The sequence below is a fragment of the Pyricularia pennisetigena genome, chromosome 2, assembly GCF_004337985.1.
Source record: "Pyricularia pennisetigena strain Br36 chromosome 2, whole genome shotgun sequence".
NCBI classification, from domain to species: domain Eukaryota; kingdom Fungi; phylum Ascomycota; class Sordariomycetes; order Magnaporthales; family Pyriculariaceae; genus Pyricularia; species Pyricularia pennisetigena.
The window spans coordinates 1,986,706-2,001,857 of record NC_043741.1 but is presented as its reverse complement, the minus strand read 5'-3'; the positions used below and the strand labels follow the sequence as shown (position 1 = coordinate 2,001,857).

General features: G+C 52.6%; 5 protein-coding genes across 5 annotated transcripts; all 5 read right to left on the bottom strand.

The window, feature by feature from the left end:
- Nucleotides 1-486: 486 nt before the first annotated feature.
- On the bottom strand, nucleotides 487-1,872 carry PpBr36_00543 (uncharacterized protein; the record flags this gene model as incomplete). Its single annotated transcript, XM_029887736.1, has 2 exons — nucleotides 487-771; nucleotides 862-1,872. 2 exons carry the CDS (start codon nucleotides 1,870-1,872, stop codon nucleotides 487-489), a joined length of 1,296 nt encoding a protein of 431 aa, XP_029751707.1.
- Nucleotides 1,873-3,485: 1,613 nt separating this feature from the next.
- On the bottom strand, nucleotides 3,486-5,333 carry PpBr36_00542 (uncharacterized protein; the record flags this gene model as incomplete). Its single annotated transcript, XM_029887735.1, has 5 exons — nucleotides 3,486-3,654; nucleotides 3,744-3,891; nucleotides 3,992-4,498; nucleotides 4,597-4,726; nucleotides 4,830-5,333. 5 exons carry the CDS (start codon nucleotides 5,331-5,333, stop codon nucleotides 3,486-3,488), a joined length of 1,458 nt encoding a protein of 485 aa, XP_029751708.1.
- A 449-nt stretch (nucleotides 5,334-5,782) lies between these two features.
- Nucleotides 5,783-6,099, bottom strand: PpBr36_00541 (uncharacterized protein; the record flags this gene model as incomplete). The annotated part of the gene is made up of 2 exons (XM_029887734.1): nucleotides 5,783-5,940; nucleotides 6,069-6,099. 2 exons carry the CDS (start codon nucleotides 6,097-6,099, stop codon nucleotides 5,783-5,785), a joined length of 189 nt encoding a protein of 62 aa, XP_029751709.1.
- An 817-nt stretch (nucleotides 6,100-6,916) lies between these two features.
- On the bottom strand, nucleotides 6,917-10,229 carry PpBr36_00540 (uncharacterized protein; the record flags this gene model as incomplete). The annotated part of the gene is made up of 3 exons (XM_029887733.1): nucleotides 6,917-9,067; nucleotides 9,151-9,248; nucleotides 9,344-10,229. 3 exons carry the CDS (start codon nucleotides 10,227-10,229, stop codon nucleotides 6,917-6,919), a joined length of 3,135 nt encoding a protein of 1,044 aa, XP_029751710.1.
- Nucleotides 10,230-11,449: 1,220 nt separating this feature from the next.
- On the bottom strand, nucleotides 11,450-13,693 carry PpBr36_00539 (uncharacterized protein; the record flags this gene model as incomplete). Its single annotated transcript, XM_029887732.1, has 7 exons — nucleotides 11,450-11,686; nucleotides 11,817-12,298; nucleotides 12,389-12,680; nucleotides 12,756-13,020; nucleotides 13,086-13,254; nucleotides 13,337-13,432; nucleotides 13,546-13,693. 7 exons carry the CDS (start codon nucleotides 13,691-13,693, stop codon nucleotides 11,450-11,452), a joined length of 1,689 nt encoding a protein of 562 aa, XP_029750811.1.
- Between the last annotated feature and the right edge of the window lie 1,459 nt (nucleotides 13,694-15,152).

Sequence of the window (15,152 nt, the reverse complement as noted above, 5' to 3'; positions counted from 1 at the left end):
TTTCCCTTCAGTAATCGAGCGTTCATTTTACACCTTGATCAATAAAAACCCCTAATACCTGGGCAGATATGTGCACAGTTACACCACTAAGCTGATCATATACCGCGCAGAAAGGACGACCGCGCGGTTCACCAATTTTCACCATGAATGGTAATATATAACACAAGAACTTAAATATCATTGTCTCTTCAGCTATCCATATCACCGCTGCACTTGGCTGGACGAGCTTCGCCAAAAGAAGCAAGACATCCATAGTGTAAACAGCAACAAAGTTCTCAAACTGGCACGAATTTTACTGAGCCTCCCGACATGGGATCGAAAAGCCTGGGACGAAAAGAGCGTGGTGATGATAAAGGTGCAACCAAATCCAAAGTAGAGGCAACTAGGCAAAAATTTTAATTCCATTTTGAACAAAATCACACCAAGCTTTCGGACTTGTGCTGCAGAATTGTCACGACCTTTTAGTCACTCTTACAAAATCTCCATTTACTCGTCGTCGTCAGAGTCCTCCTCTTCAGCCTCAGCAAGCCAGTTCAAGAAAGGCTCAGCCGACTTGCGGACCTTCTTGGATGTGGACAGGTCCACGTACTTCTTGCTGGCGTGTGTACCCCACTTGGTGACGACTTCTTCGGAGATGAGGTCGTGGTGGTAGTACAGCTGGAGAATCTTGACAATCTTGTCAAACATCTCGGGCTTCTCCTTACCAAGCTGGCCAATGAGTCTCTCGGTACCACCCAAGAGGGCCTTCTCATGGCGGTCAGAAGTGACGATCTGCGCAGGGTTGGTTAGTCATGTATATTCCACCAGGCGGAGGGGATTTTGTCAGTCACAATGAGACGTCGACCCGGATTCGTTACACACCTGCTTGAGCATGCCGGCACGCTTGGTGATCTGTGCACAGATGTTCTCGTTGAAAAGAGTCTGGACGAGCACCAAAACAGTACGATGCTTGGTCTCAATGCCAAACTCCTTGGCCTTGACGTAGATGGCAATGTCGTCAACCTTGTCGATGTTGCCCTTCTCGGCAGCCTGGTCCAGGATCCAGGTTCCGAGCTGGTCGTAGACGCTGTTGCCTCCCTCGCCATCCTCATCCTCATCTTCGCCATTGATGTTGAGCTTCTGCTTGAACTCGCCAGGAAGCGATTGCTGACGGGCCTTGACGGCCTCAGCGCTCATGTCGACGGCCCACTCATCATCGTCAGCCTTGCCACCTCCGTTAGAGGAGATCTCCTTGGCCTCGCTCTTGATCTTGCGAGTGAGAGCATCGTCGTCATCGCTGCCATCATCGGCGCCATTGTGGCCGTTCTTGTCACCGTTCTCCTTGCCAGAGCCGTCGGGGGAGTGATCCTCACCGCTGCCTTCGCCATCCTTGGCCGTGCCGTTCTGCTTGGCCTTGCGGGCGGCCTTGCGCTCAGCCTTGTCCTTCTTGGTCTTCTTGGGCACGTTCTTCAGGATGAAGCCGCTGAGCTTCAAACGAAGATCGACGTCTGAGCGGGCACCGCAAGCCTTGCAGTCCAGGCTGATGTTGCCGTCCTTGATGATGACATCGGTCTCGGGGTTCTTGCACTTCTTGCAAAGAACAAACTTGTTGATGAACCCGTCGAGGTAGTCCTGGAGCTTGGCAGCATCGTGAGCTCCGTTGATGATCCAACGGTCGTCGGCGGGATCAATGTTGGTCTGGGCACCGAGCTCAAAGCCAAAGTACTTGATAAGGTAGGCTCCAGGACGAGCGAGAGACTGGGCGACGCTCGTGAGGTTGACAACAACGGTCTTGATGCCGTTGCCTTTACCCTCGATCTTGGTCTGCAGGCGCTCCATCTTGTAACGATAGAAGACATCCTTGTTGTCGCGGCGGACGTTGATGAGAGACATCTTGGCGGTATTGGGGGTGGTGAACTACTTGGGAGGTGGTTCTTGTTGGCGGTGATTCTTTCTGGCTAAAGAAGCTCTGCAGATTTGGCGATCTGATGGGGCTGCTGGGTAGCAATTCAGGGGGCTTTGGCAGACATAGACTGGCAAAACAAAATAGTGAGGGGCTGACGAGTGGTCGAGGCGATGGGGCCGAGGAGGTCAGTAAGAAGTCGTGGGACTTTTGGTTGACATAGGGGAAACCGAACGGTTTTTCGAAATCAGAGGCATGAACGCGAGGCGATCGTGAAAGCTTCAGCCGTCGGAAAAGAGACTGGGACTACAAGGTATCCGCGGTATGCGAAATGATTGCAGTCTGATGGGTGGGAGGTGTCTAGAGACCGTGATTTTGTCGTGCTGATACATAAACAGCTTCTGTACCGAGATACCCGTGGGTTTGTTACTAGGATCGTTTCCAAGATCAAGATCGTGCCTTTTGGGGGACAATTCGAAGCGAGAAGTTGTGATGATCAGAGTGTGGGTCAAGTAAATATTCTAACAGAAGACGCTGTGTGAGGGGGGCGTCGAAGAGAACACAGGTAAAGTGATTCAGAGCCGACCGTTTGTCAAGTGCAAAAGGTGCGTCGGCAGCAGCGGAGTGTTGGTGTGCAAAACAACAGATGTTCGCGAGTGCGCGATGTTGGTTGTTTATTGTCTTTTTTTAAAAGGTGTTTTCTTTCTTTTTTTTTCTTCTTCGAAATCAAGCCAGATTGGCAGATGCACGAAACGATGTTGCTTTCGCTCCTTGGTGGATCGATGGATAAGGGTTTCTGTTATGTGCGAGTGCCGATGCGGAAGAAAAAGATTGTCTGGGCTTTGTTTGTAAGCTCTGAAGAAATTTTTTTTTTTCTCTCTTGGTGGTTTGGCCTGTTTGACTCAGTGCACATTTTTAGTGGGTTGCGGAAGTGGCAAGTCAGGAAGTCCTAGTTCTAGGCTGCTGTTATTAGCACAGGCACCTGAGTTGTGGCACGTTACTGCATAGTATCAGTGAGAGAGAGTACAGGGCGTGTAGGGGCGGGTGCGGGTGGTGTCGGGGGGGATGGGTGAGGTGGCGGCGGGGCTAAGCATGCATGCGTCGGGTCTGGTTCGGCCTCGATCCGTACACAAATATGTGTTCTTCAGGCTGCTGCCTTGGTTCCAACCCCTCGCTTGATCCACTTTAGAGTTTTCTTCATGTACGATGATCTTTTCACCATATGCCGCGTTTCCAAGGTTAAGCACGTGATACCATATTGAGACTACTCAATTCTCCGGTTACCCGCGTCAAACATTAATTAATTAACAAGGCTATTTTTGAACATCGTGACAGAAAATTCTGGTAATACCTAATGCGCTATATGTGTTAGGTAGTGTGGCCGGCGTATGATGGGTGACCTTGGCCATCGACTCGGTGGTGTTGGTTTTAATTTTTATTTTCATTTCAATTTTTCTATTCTCAGTCTAGCTTGATTTTGCTCTCCCTCTCTTGAGAAGAAAGTATTTGGTTACGAGTTTGCAGCAGTTATCTTTTCAAAACTAAGGTGCTTTTGGTAACCCTCACCGAAAGTCTAGACCGACCTCCAGCGCCCCATCTGGAACTATCCACCAAGCGGAATGAACCTCATCAGACACTCCTGTCCTGCAGGCCTTGATGAGATGATCTGATCCGACATGGCCATCGCCTCGTCCGTCATCTTGGGGTCGGGAATCGTCGAGTATCGTGAGTAGATATCCCGAAGGAGCAACTTCATTTCGGCAAGTGCCAAACTAAGTCGGAAAAGCCGGGTATCAGTATAGACTGAGAGACAGAGGGACTTCAAAGTGAGGGAGAGTATGGGAGAATATGGCGCGCTCACTGTTTGCCAACGCATCCCCTGCCGCCATGGGAAAATGCGAACATGTATCTTCTTCGTGTCGCATCGCCTTCCACCTCCAGCCACCGGTCTGGATTAAAGGTTTCGGGATGGGGGAAGACATCTGCATTGATTCGATTGACAGAATATGCTATACAAGGATCCGTTAGAGGCCAGTCCAGTGGGATAGTCTTTGTTCCGCATTCCTGCTTTCAACCGAAGGAGAGAAAAAAAAAAAAAAAAAGACTCACCCTGACAACTAACAATAGTCCCCTGTGGCATGAAATATCCATCAACATGCCTCCCGCCGCTTGGGACATATCTCGGCAGCGACATCGGTATGGCCGGGAAGCATCTTAGACCCTCCTGGACAACTGCGTCTAGGTATGGAAGCTTGTCAAAGGGGGTCTCTTGGTGATCTGGGTTCGCCGCCAGCTCGGCCTGCAGCTTCCGCTGGAAAGGGGCCGACGATGGCAACGAAAGCTGATACATGAGAAAACAAAGAGCATCACCAGTGGTGTCGATGCCGGCGACCATGTGATCGAGACACTCGGCCGCTATGTCAATCTGCTCGAGGTCGCCGCCGTTCTTCCTCTGGTGGAGGCGGTCCAGGAGGGTAAAAGGCGACGCGTTCGTCTGTGCGCTAGTGTCAAGGACGAAGTTATCGGCCAGCGGGGTTGCTCGAGGCGTGGTGATGAAGGACAGCAGCGGTTCGATAATTTGATACAGTGAAGGGTTGTAGTATTTTACAAGACGGTCTGTAGTGTTGGTGACGGGAATCGGGTCAGTACACCTCCCTGAAGTCTTGGCTGCTTTCGTTTTTTCTAGGCTTGAAGTAGGCCAGCTCGTGACGCACTCTTGAGGCTGTCGTCAAATGTCACCTCCCTCATGACATCACCGTCCTGCTTGTCTTGCAGAGAATTGGTACACAGCGGGTGGAAAAGATGATGCGTGACACAGTCAAAGGCATAAGAGTGCAGGGTGGTCTAAAAGCCCCAAGTTCAAGTTAGACGGGGGAACTCTTTATTCTTTTTTTTTTTTTTTTTTAATTTTTTTTTTTATCACTGGGCAGCAAAACTACCAACTCACGTAGATATCGAGACTTCCACCGACGGACGCCTGGCATAATTCGATGAACCTTCTCGCCCTCTCCGAGATGCCGCTCAGGGCGGGCTGCTTCATCACGTTTGTGTTTGCGTAGCGGTCCGCCAGCACCCTCTTCCTCCTGGCGTGGCTTTCCCTGTCCAGCGTCGAGAACATGGTCCTCCTGCCGTAGACGGTGAAGAGGTCGTAGAACTCGGTCTTTTCGTAACCGCTGCCACCTGAGCCGTAAATCTCCCTGACGGCGTCGAGACCTGTGAATGAGGCCTCGCCCGGCGACAGGCGCACCGTCGGGCCGTACTTGAGGTGTAGGCCGTGGATGTACCGAGTCCGCCGGCCATGCAGCTCATTGTACTTGAGGACCGCTCCCGTGAAGAGCGAGTACCACGGGCCCGGCACCTTGCGGAGAGGCGACCGGAGGCATTGAATCAGATAAGCAGCGGCGCAGGCGCCGAGGACAAAGGCTGTTATGGCTGGTGAGAAAAGCAACATGTTGCCCGCTGCTTGTACCTACCTGCCTACCTGCCTACCTGCCTTGTTGTTGTTGATGATGCAATGCAAAAACAAGAGGCACACAGCGAATGAGAGGCGGGACTTTTATTGTTTAACAAAGCAATCATTCCAAACTTTTTTTTTACAGCAAAGTAATGAGGCAGTCAGTTGGCTTGGGTTTTATCTATAAGCTCCGTTATCCATCTTCAAGTGATACTGCCGAGGTCGGAGTCAGCCCCACCGTGTAGCGCGCAAGCGGTATCTCTAGGTGGGAGCATACCAAGGCGATGGATGATAGCGCTGAGTCGGACAGCTTTCTCCGAAGGATTGGAACAAAACATATTGGAATCGAAAATCGAAAATCGAAAGAAAAAAAAAATAACAACAAAACCTCAGAGTTCCCCCTTCTTTCCCTCCTCCTTCTCAGCGCCCCAGGAACCTAGCATGCTTCAAAACCAGCTCGCTCCAGGAATCGACATCTTGGCGGCGGGCGGGTACATGGTGCCTTCGAACTCGACCTTGGGCTCACATGTGCACCACTCCGACTCGGGAACCCCAGCCATGGCGGACGAGATGTGACTGCCGCATCCGCGCCAGGTCTTCTTTGCTGTTGATTTGTTTTTGTCATTTAAGAAAAAGAACAATGACGACTGTGTGTCAGTCCCCCTCCTCGTTTATCGGTAGAAAAACAAAAAAAAAAAAAAGGGATGGGCGCATTGGGTTCTGTATACGCACAGCAAGTTCCGCAAGTAGCTCCCATGCACATGATGATTGATTGCGAAAGTGATTCTGGGTATGTTTTCTTTTGGGTTGTTGGCTGGGTTGTAAGAAGAGCGATCTGAGTTGATCAGTATGGTGTGCAAACGTGCAAATATGAAATTATCTGGAACAGACAGAAAGTTAAGCGAATCAGGTAGTGAGCAAGAAAATGTGTGGATAGATAAGGTGCCTAAGTAGGCAAATAAGACGGAAAAAAAAAGTATACAAGCGCTACACACTATGGATGTCATCCATCACCCGATGCCAGCTGGAATGGACCGTACGGAATTTTTGTCCGAAAGAGAGAGAGAGAGAGAGAGAGAGAGAGAGTAAAAAAGGCACCCCACTCGTGTAAGGAAGTCGCCGAACCCAATACACAGAGTATCGCCGACTACCTATAGGCGACCTACCTACTCAGTCCAGACAACATCAAGTAAGTATCCGTGCCCACAGCTGCGATTGGGCAGTGGTCGCCGACGAAATGAGCACACAAACACTTGCGCCTTTGGCCGTGTCTCTTCCCCGCTTGGCTCACGAGCTAGACTGGATCCCAACAGCTGCTTCTTCTGCACAACAAGCCGAGCTTTTCATTTCTTGATTTGTCGGTGCCGACATTTGACAAGGTGCCTGTAGGTATTTCTAAAATATCTACGGGTATGCAAGCGTTAGACGAAGACTGGAGCGCCACCACACCTTCCCTTCTCTTTCTATATACTTTCGGCAACGTTGCAGTGCATGCATAACATAATTCGTACATCCCTGCATTTATTCGCCGGATGCCCTGCGCGCGCTGTGCTACAAGAAACAAAAAAAGTCCCCCCCGATCAACGTTCCCGGTCCCTTCCGCCGGCAGCTTCCGCACCCAGGTCCCGCTCCACCATCTCGATCGCGCCCAGGCTAGGGAATCGCTTCTGGAAGTCGTTCAGGTAGTCATCCTTCTCCTGTGCCGTCATGTCAAGCACCGGTTGTCCAGGAAGACTGGGAGCCATCAGTTGTTCCTGCTGCCCCAAAGGAGGCCTGTGAGGAAGCGGCTTGTTTAGTGAGCTTGGTTTCGGCGGCGACATGGGCCTCCCCCCACCGCTGGTAAGGTTTTTGTAAAGATGTGTGGGCTTTGGAGGAGCGGTGGGTCTCCCGCTCGTGCTCGGTACCAGGGAGACCTGTCGCACATCGGGCTTCATGCCCACTGGCGGTGCCGCCCGTTTCGTCTCGAGCCCCATCCCAAGTCCAACATTGCTTCGCATCACACCGCCCACGGGTTTTCGTGGGATTTCAGGCCTTTCCAGTTCCTGGGCGGACGACTCAGTAAAGTGGCCGTAACCCTGGGCGGTCCGCGTGACATTGGCCGCCTTCTGCGTCTCGTCCAGCAAGTTTTGCACCTTGTTTTGGATCGAAACGGCGCGAGAAACACCACCAATGCTTTTGGGGAGCCCCGCTTGCGCAGCCCCAGGTTCGCGGTCGGCCAGCCGCTTTCGGTACTCTGCACCGGCTGCCGCGACCCTCCTTTCTTCTTCAGAGAGTCGCCGGCGCTCGACCTCCCGCCGCATCTCTGGGGTCATGTCATCTGTCTCCTCGAGAACCTGCCCGTCATCAGACCTGCCATCTGTCGCCTCGGATCCTGCGATTGGTGTCAGGTCGTGGTGTCGACCGAGGCTTTTCAAGGGTGACGGCGTTCTTGCTGGGGGTGGTGCACTGTTGTTATTGTTGTTGTTGTGCTCGAACCGTTTAAACGCATCGCTGAACTTGCCAGCAAAGATGTTCTTCGTTCCCGACGATAATGAAGTCAGGCTGGATCGCTTTCCTTGCTTGCTCGTTTTCTTGGAATCCGATTCCTCCATGGACCGTAAAAAGTCCACGTTCGAAGCAATATTTGCCTCTTCCGAAGGTTCTGGCGGCGGAGGCGACATGAATGCCGAGTTCCTACCAGATGATAAGCCCGGAGAGGGACTCGGCTTGGTCGATTTCTCTTTTTCGCGTAGATACTCCAGGTTGGACTCCATATACGTGCTGACTGGCCTGGGTCGTGAGCTCTGCGACGTGGTCCGATAGGCTGCATCTAACATATCTAAGCTCGGGCGTCCTCCTTCTAACGACGGTCGCGAAGAGGAAGAATTGTGCACGTGGGTCGACACGGGGGGATATGTAGACACTCTGGCAGCGCTCGGGTCGCTCGGCGATTGGCCAAGATTCTCTGTTTCCTTCGGCTTGGGCATGCTGGAGGAGCGGTCTGGATACCGCTGATAGGACTGGAACTGCGGCGGCCGTTCTGACGGTGGCGTGGTCGTCATCGTCCCTGTAGATACCATCGCCGGCTTTGGCTTGGGAGGAGACTGCTGTTTAAGTTCGGGCGAGGCAATAGCCTGCAGCTCGGGAGTCTGCGCAATAATGGCCGAGGCACGGCTCATGTCGTTTGTCCTAGGAGGCGCCGAGGCTGAATGTATGGGTGGAGAGACTATTGCCGGATTGTTGGTATAGGCAGCTTGAGGCGGTTGTTGTGACTGCTTCTCAGGAGAACTCGAGCGCGCAAAAGCGTCGTCTGCCAATCTTTCGGTAATCCTTTGGCCAATGTCCCTCCTCGACGTTTCGGGCGATGAGGAATCATCAAAGTTGAACTTTGAGCCATGGTCATGAAGAAGTGAAAACTGGTCAAGCGTGGGAAATCTCGACGAAAGCTCGTCGCCTTTTCCAGGAACGCCTGCTGTTTTGCTGTCGAGCGCGGCGAACGGGTCACCATTCGTGATTCTCATGGGTGATGGGCTCGGCTTAGGTTTGCTCGACGGGGATGCGCCTGGCTGAGTTGGGAGAGTGGTCGCAGCTGTCGGTCTGCCTCGTCTCATGGGCGCAATTTCTGGTATGGCCTGCTGTTGTTTTGCTGCTGGAGCAAAAGATGCCCCAACTACGGGGGCGTGCGAAGGCTGATCCGCCGCCGTCGGCCTGGAGCTGGTCTGGGGAGTTGTTCGTGGCTTTCCGGAGTAGATCTGGTTGATTTGTAGGTCCCGTTAGCGAGGCGCAACCTCAGCCGTACTTTGTATGAGATGACCGAGGAAGTATGATCACGTACGTCTTTGATTGGAGGTTCTTTGCCTTGCATTGCGCACCCTTCCTTGAGAACCTGGTATATATTAGGGCGTGATTGGGGGTTTTCCTTGAGCATTGCAGCTGAGACAGACAGACGAATCAATGGTTAGCACACATTCCTGCAGCTCACGACACAGCCGGCACTCCAGGTACCAGCCCGGTTCGGCAATGCTTACCGATGAGCTGCTTCAAGCGATCCGAGAATACCGGATAGCTGGGGTACTTGTAGCTAGCATTGAGAATGGCCAGCTGACCCTGGTCTTCAAAGGGAGTGGTGTAGTAGCAGAGCTTGTAGAGCAGAACCCCCAGCGCCCAGATATCCGACTTCTCGTCGATCGGCTGCTTCCTATATACATCCGTCATCTCCGGGCTCCTGTACTGCATCGTCGTATGCTTCTGCACGTCCTCATCAGTGGCCCGGCACTCTGCCACTGTGGTCGGGGCGGGACGGGGCGGGGCAGCGGAGCCAAAGTCGCAGAGCTTGAATTTGCGCACCGAACCGTACATGGTGATGAGCACGTTCTCGACCTTGAGATCCCGGTGCAGCAGCGGCGGCTTCAGGTAGTGCATGCAGGCCACGCCCTCGGCCACGTCGGTGAAGATGTTCAGGATCTCGGGCTCCGTCAGGCGGTGCTGCAGCCGCGTGTTCATAAAGTCTATGAGGCCGCCGCCGTCGCAGTACTCCATCAGCAAAAAGACCTCGTAGCCGCCACCACGCAGCTCCGAGGCGTGCGAGTCGATATATGTGACGATGGCGCGGTGGCCCTTGAGGCGCTTCATGGTCTCGACCTCAGTGCGCATGCCACGCAGCGCCTCCTTGTCGGGCACGGCCACCCGCTTGAGCACGGCGAGGTCGGTCCCGCTCACGGGCTGCGGCAGCTTGACCAGGTATACGTGTGCGAAGCCGCCCTCGGAGAGGTACTTTTGTATGACGACTCGGTGACTGCCGACCTGGATCTTTGTGCCCGGGGTAAAGGTGCCAGCTGGAGGCGCGGGCCCGCCGCCATAGGCAGCCGGCTGGGCGCCGTGGCCGGGCCCATTCCTAGCGGCCGACGCCAGCATGGTCTATCTGGTCGGGGGTCGGGGTGGGATTGGTTTCGCAGTATGCAGAGGCCAGTTTTGTGAGGTCTATCTATTTCGTTGCGGTCGTCTGTTTTCGATTTTCAGGGGAAGGGCGGTTCGTTGTAGATGCGGCAGACAAGCCGTGGGGGATCGGGCAGTGCCGATTCGGGGTTCGGATCTGAGGGAGGGGGCCTAGCCGATTATGGATTATGCTAGGAGTTGTAGAGTCGGCGGTCAGGTCGTAGGCGGTAACGGCACGGCAGGGAGAAGGAGGGGACTGGAATGCGACGACCTGTAACAATTACATCGCACTGACCAGATCCCAGGTAGCTTGGCACAGCCCAGCGGCACAAATAAACAACCCGAGCAAAATAAAAGAAAACAAAAGTAGGTTGGTAACGTGCAAGGGGAATTTAGAAGAAAGAAAAAAATAAAGAAAGGCAGAAACATTAGACCAGAACTCACCGTCAGGGATCCTGAGGGCTTCTGAGGCTCACTAAAATCTGGCCTGGTTCATGCGCTGCAGTCACGACAGGGATCAATTGTTCGGTCTGGTATGGCAACTCCGTTAAGGGCGCAGTCAGCAGAGTGTGGCAGCTGACAGTTTCAATTGACAGCCGCCGATTGCGCACGTACAGGGTCGAAATGGATGGGCTCTCAATTCCCGTTTTCATACCTTGCAGGTTCTCAATTCAATTGACCTACCTGTATGACAGAAGTCTATAAAGTAGATAGAGACAAACAGTTTTGGAGATCTAATGCATCCCATCTCTTCCACATAATCGGGCGGAACTAGCTGGTACCTAGTCTTCTAGGTGTACCTGCTTATGGGACCCTACCTGCCTATCTGAGACGACTTCTTGCCCCCTCTACATCATATCTCCAAACTTGTTAGCAGGAGTATCGGGAATCATGGCCCATGCAGGCATACGTAATCTCACTTCCAGAAGGTCGCCAAGACAACCGGAACCTGATGTGACCAGGCGACTATCGCATCCCTTGTCCTAAGATTGCTTCTACTATAGCTTTGTAGAAATGTCTTTGATTTTATATTAACTACCTGACGCATCCTCCATGTCACAACTCACCCCTCGGAACATGTCACCCAGCATTTTTGTTGTCTCCAACAACTTTTTGCTCTGTCAAGATACGTGACATCTAAAACGCGTCGCGCTTCAAATTCCCCCCCCCCCCCTGCCATTCCAAATGTCACCAGAAACTTAGAACAAAGCCTTTAGTATGCGCCTGGGCAGGTTTTTCCAGGTCCGCTCCTCTTCGGGCTCGTCGGACGGCTCCGCCAGGCGGACACCAGACTTGAGGTCGATCTCGCCCAGCGGCACATAAAGCCTCCATTCCCTAGAGTAGATTTTCCAGAATACGTAAAGACCAATGACAATCAAGGCAGCCATGTAGCTCTGGAAGAACACCTCGGCGTTGGGTTTGGCGTTTGGCGATGGCTTTTGTTGTTTTTGTTAGTCAAAGCCCTTGTTTGAGAGATATTTCATGTCCAGGGCTCATCAAAAGGAAGGATGGCAGGAAAGAGGCATTTAGGGTAAGAAGAAGATAGGGAGAAAAAAAAGAACTCACGTATAAAGCATTGTAAAAAGTCGCAACAAGGCACAAGCAGGTGAGCACGAACCCGATCCAGCTGCCATAGACGCCAAACGCCGGCCTGTAGGGGATTTGCTCCAACGTGTAGCCCTGCAGCTTCCACGCGGACCTAAACCGGATGTGCGCGAGGCAGATGGAGCCCCAGACGAAGAAGAAGGACAGGGCCGAGAGCGATAGCAGCCAGTCAAAGACCTTGCCCGAGTCGGCAGACTCGCCGATGAATGCCAGGAGACCAAACGCCAGCTGGATGACGATGCACACGACCGGGCGGCCCTTCTTGTCGACGTAAGCGAGCTGCTTGGGGGCCATGCCACGTTCGGCCATGGCCTGCATCGTCCGCGTGCTGCCAAAGGCGCACGAGTTGGCCACTGAGATGACGGCGACGGTGATGACTCCGTTCATGATGTGCGGCAGGACGCGGATGCCGGCATCTTCGATGGCGAGCACGAAGGGAGAAGCTGTGCAAGCCCCCGTCGGGGTTCTGTCAGCTAGTTCTCAATACAGTGTATTGTTTTTTATACCCCACGGGGATAGAAAAGGCCTCTTACCCTTGGTGTTGGCGCCCGAGGCACCCAGGAGACGAGGGTCGTTGGCGGGCACAATGAGACCAATGATGAAAAGGTTGACGATGTAAAAGAAGGCAATGCGCCAGAACACCTGCTTACTCGCCGCCGGGATGCTCTTCCTCGGGTTGTCCGACTCGGCCGCTGCCAGTCCAACAAGCTCGGTGCCGCCGAAAGCAAAGGCTGCGATTGCGAAAACACCCGCAAACCCGTTAAACCCATTCTGAAAGGGTCCAGGGTCTACCCAGTACTTCGCTCCGAGGTATCCTTGGTTGCCCTGCAAAAAAAAAAAAAAAAAAAAAAAGTCAGCCTCCTGCTTGGGATGGGGGACCTTTTCTGATGGATAACATACCACACCACCAGTATTAATGACAATACCCAGAATGATAAAGCCCGTGCAAGCCGCAATCTTGATCACACTGAGTATGAACTCGACCTCGCCGTAACCCCTGACTCCAAACAGCTGTATAATGATGAGAACGGCGAGGAAGGTGCCGATCCAGATCGAAGGTCGCAGGTCTTCACGCCAGTACTTAATCGTGATGGATGCTGCGATCAGTTCGAATGGCAAGACGGTGAGCCATGAAAGTGCGTAGTCCCAGCCAACAGCAAAGCCCCTAAAATCGGCACATCAGTAATCCCGTCCGTGTGTTTGGAGAACAAGGGGGGCAGTAGTACTAACCAAGAGGGATCAACGAAACGGACCACATAGGTATAGAAAGCACCGTTCACTACCCATAATCTCATTAATAACTGGTAATCTCGACGGACGGTTGTGCGGGGGTTCCAGTTCATACCAGGATACAGGACGGCCAATTCGGCGAGTGCTTGGCACACAAAGAAAAGCATTCCTATTTGGAGGTTAGGCTCAGCAAATATTCATCGACGTGGTTTTACAGTTCTCACTGGGTGGGCCTGTGATAAGCTACATACCTCCGATGATAGTATAACAGATCAACAGCGACGCAGGGCCACCGGTGCGCAGGGCCTTTCCACTGCCGACGAACAGACCGGCGCCGATGGATCCGCCTGAGAAGTCATGTCAGTATTATGGTTTGTCCAAGTTCGGGCAGCATCTCCCATCTATTGCGTCTTGACAGCCATCTTGTTGCCCGCCGGCGCATATCTCAGTACCAACGTACCAATGGCAATCATCTGCATGTGCCTGTTCCGCAGCTCACGGACCAAGGGCTTCGACTTGTTGACAACGCCAACTTCCTCATCATGGCTGTTGCTGTCGGACAAGACTGCCGACGTGTTTGCAGTCTCCTTGTGCTTGTCGGCCTCCATGATGAATTGCAATCACCCCTGTAGGGCGTGCCTGGCCGAGATGTGTTTCCTCGAGAATTCTCTTGGACTGGCGCTGAAAAGCGTCACGTTCTTTGTGGCTTCAGGTACCGCAAACTATCATGAAGATGCCAGAGTCGCGCGCACAGAAAACGAAAAGGGGATGAGGGCTTGTATTATTAGCTCGTCTTTTTCGTCAGGGAGATACGGCTACCTTATAACCACATAAAAGAGACCCTCCAAACAACCCAGTCGTGTGCCCCAGGGAACTGCGCTTGCAACCAATGCGGCGGGGGTTGGGTATGAATGGGGGTGGGACAGGCGGGCTCGCTCAAGTGTTCAGCTGCTATCATCCTTGACCAGTCTAAAGAGTATTTTTGAGGGTTACATTACGTTAATTGCCGTGGGATGGGACACCCAGTCTTGGGGCATCATAAGGTGTGACATGCACAAGGTTCCTTCCCCAGATAGAAGCCACATCTATAATCTTAGTGTCGTGCATATGTCTTCTGGCTCCCGGTTGGTGCGCGAAGCGCGAAGAGCAAGCTTTCTGACGTTATACCAAGTGATACTATCAGCAAGGCAGACACTTTGCTGTGGCGTTTCACGAGAATCAGCAGCAAGGTCTCCTCCTTTCAGAGTCAGTCCGAGATAACATGGTAGCTCGAGTCGTGACAGCGCTATCTGCGCACCCACATCAGCCAACAATACCCCGGGTTACAATCAGCAACCGGGGGTGGGCCTGGCGGAGAGTGTGATGTGTTTGTGCCTCTTTTTTTTTTCCTCCCCTCTGAATTATTGGAAGAGAAAATCCACGGTGTTGTGGCATGAATGCCATCGCAACGATAAACTTTGAGCGGAGGTTACGCCAAGTCTAAAGAGGAAGGTCGTCCGAAATCGGTAAGCGTTCGGACATACACGATGACTTCTAAGCAAGTTTGGATGGACAAGTTTTCGGTAAAATGGTGGTAGTGACAGTAGCCAGTGACAGCCATCCGGTGTCTGTAGACATGTTGCATTGCAGCCCAGAGCTGAATCGTTCATCTTGGGCCCACGTGAGTATCGCCTTTTGTCCAGTGTTCCCGCTAATGATACAGGCGATTGATTGATATTAATAAAAAGTGCTCATGTCCTATCAAGGGTTTTCAAGCTGCACAGCAGCCCGCAACTTCTAAAATTAGCGCCCATCAGCATGGGGCCGATGGATACCAAGCAAAACGACAATGTTGGTTGTTTGCGGCGTTTGCGTGCAACGGCTATTGTGTGTCGTTTTCGCCCGTGGTGATAAAATAGTCCCATGAATTGACAGATTTTGTATCATGATGGGATGCCAAGCTGACATAAAGATGGGCCTCAGAAGTGGGAATTCTCACTAGCTGGGCGAAAGCTTGTGCCATCTTAGCGATGTCTTGGGATTTCTTGGAAAATATGCAACACCAAGATCGGTCGCTGGCATCTTGGT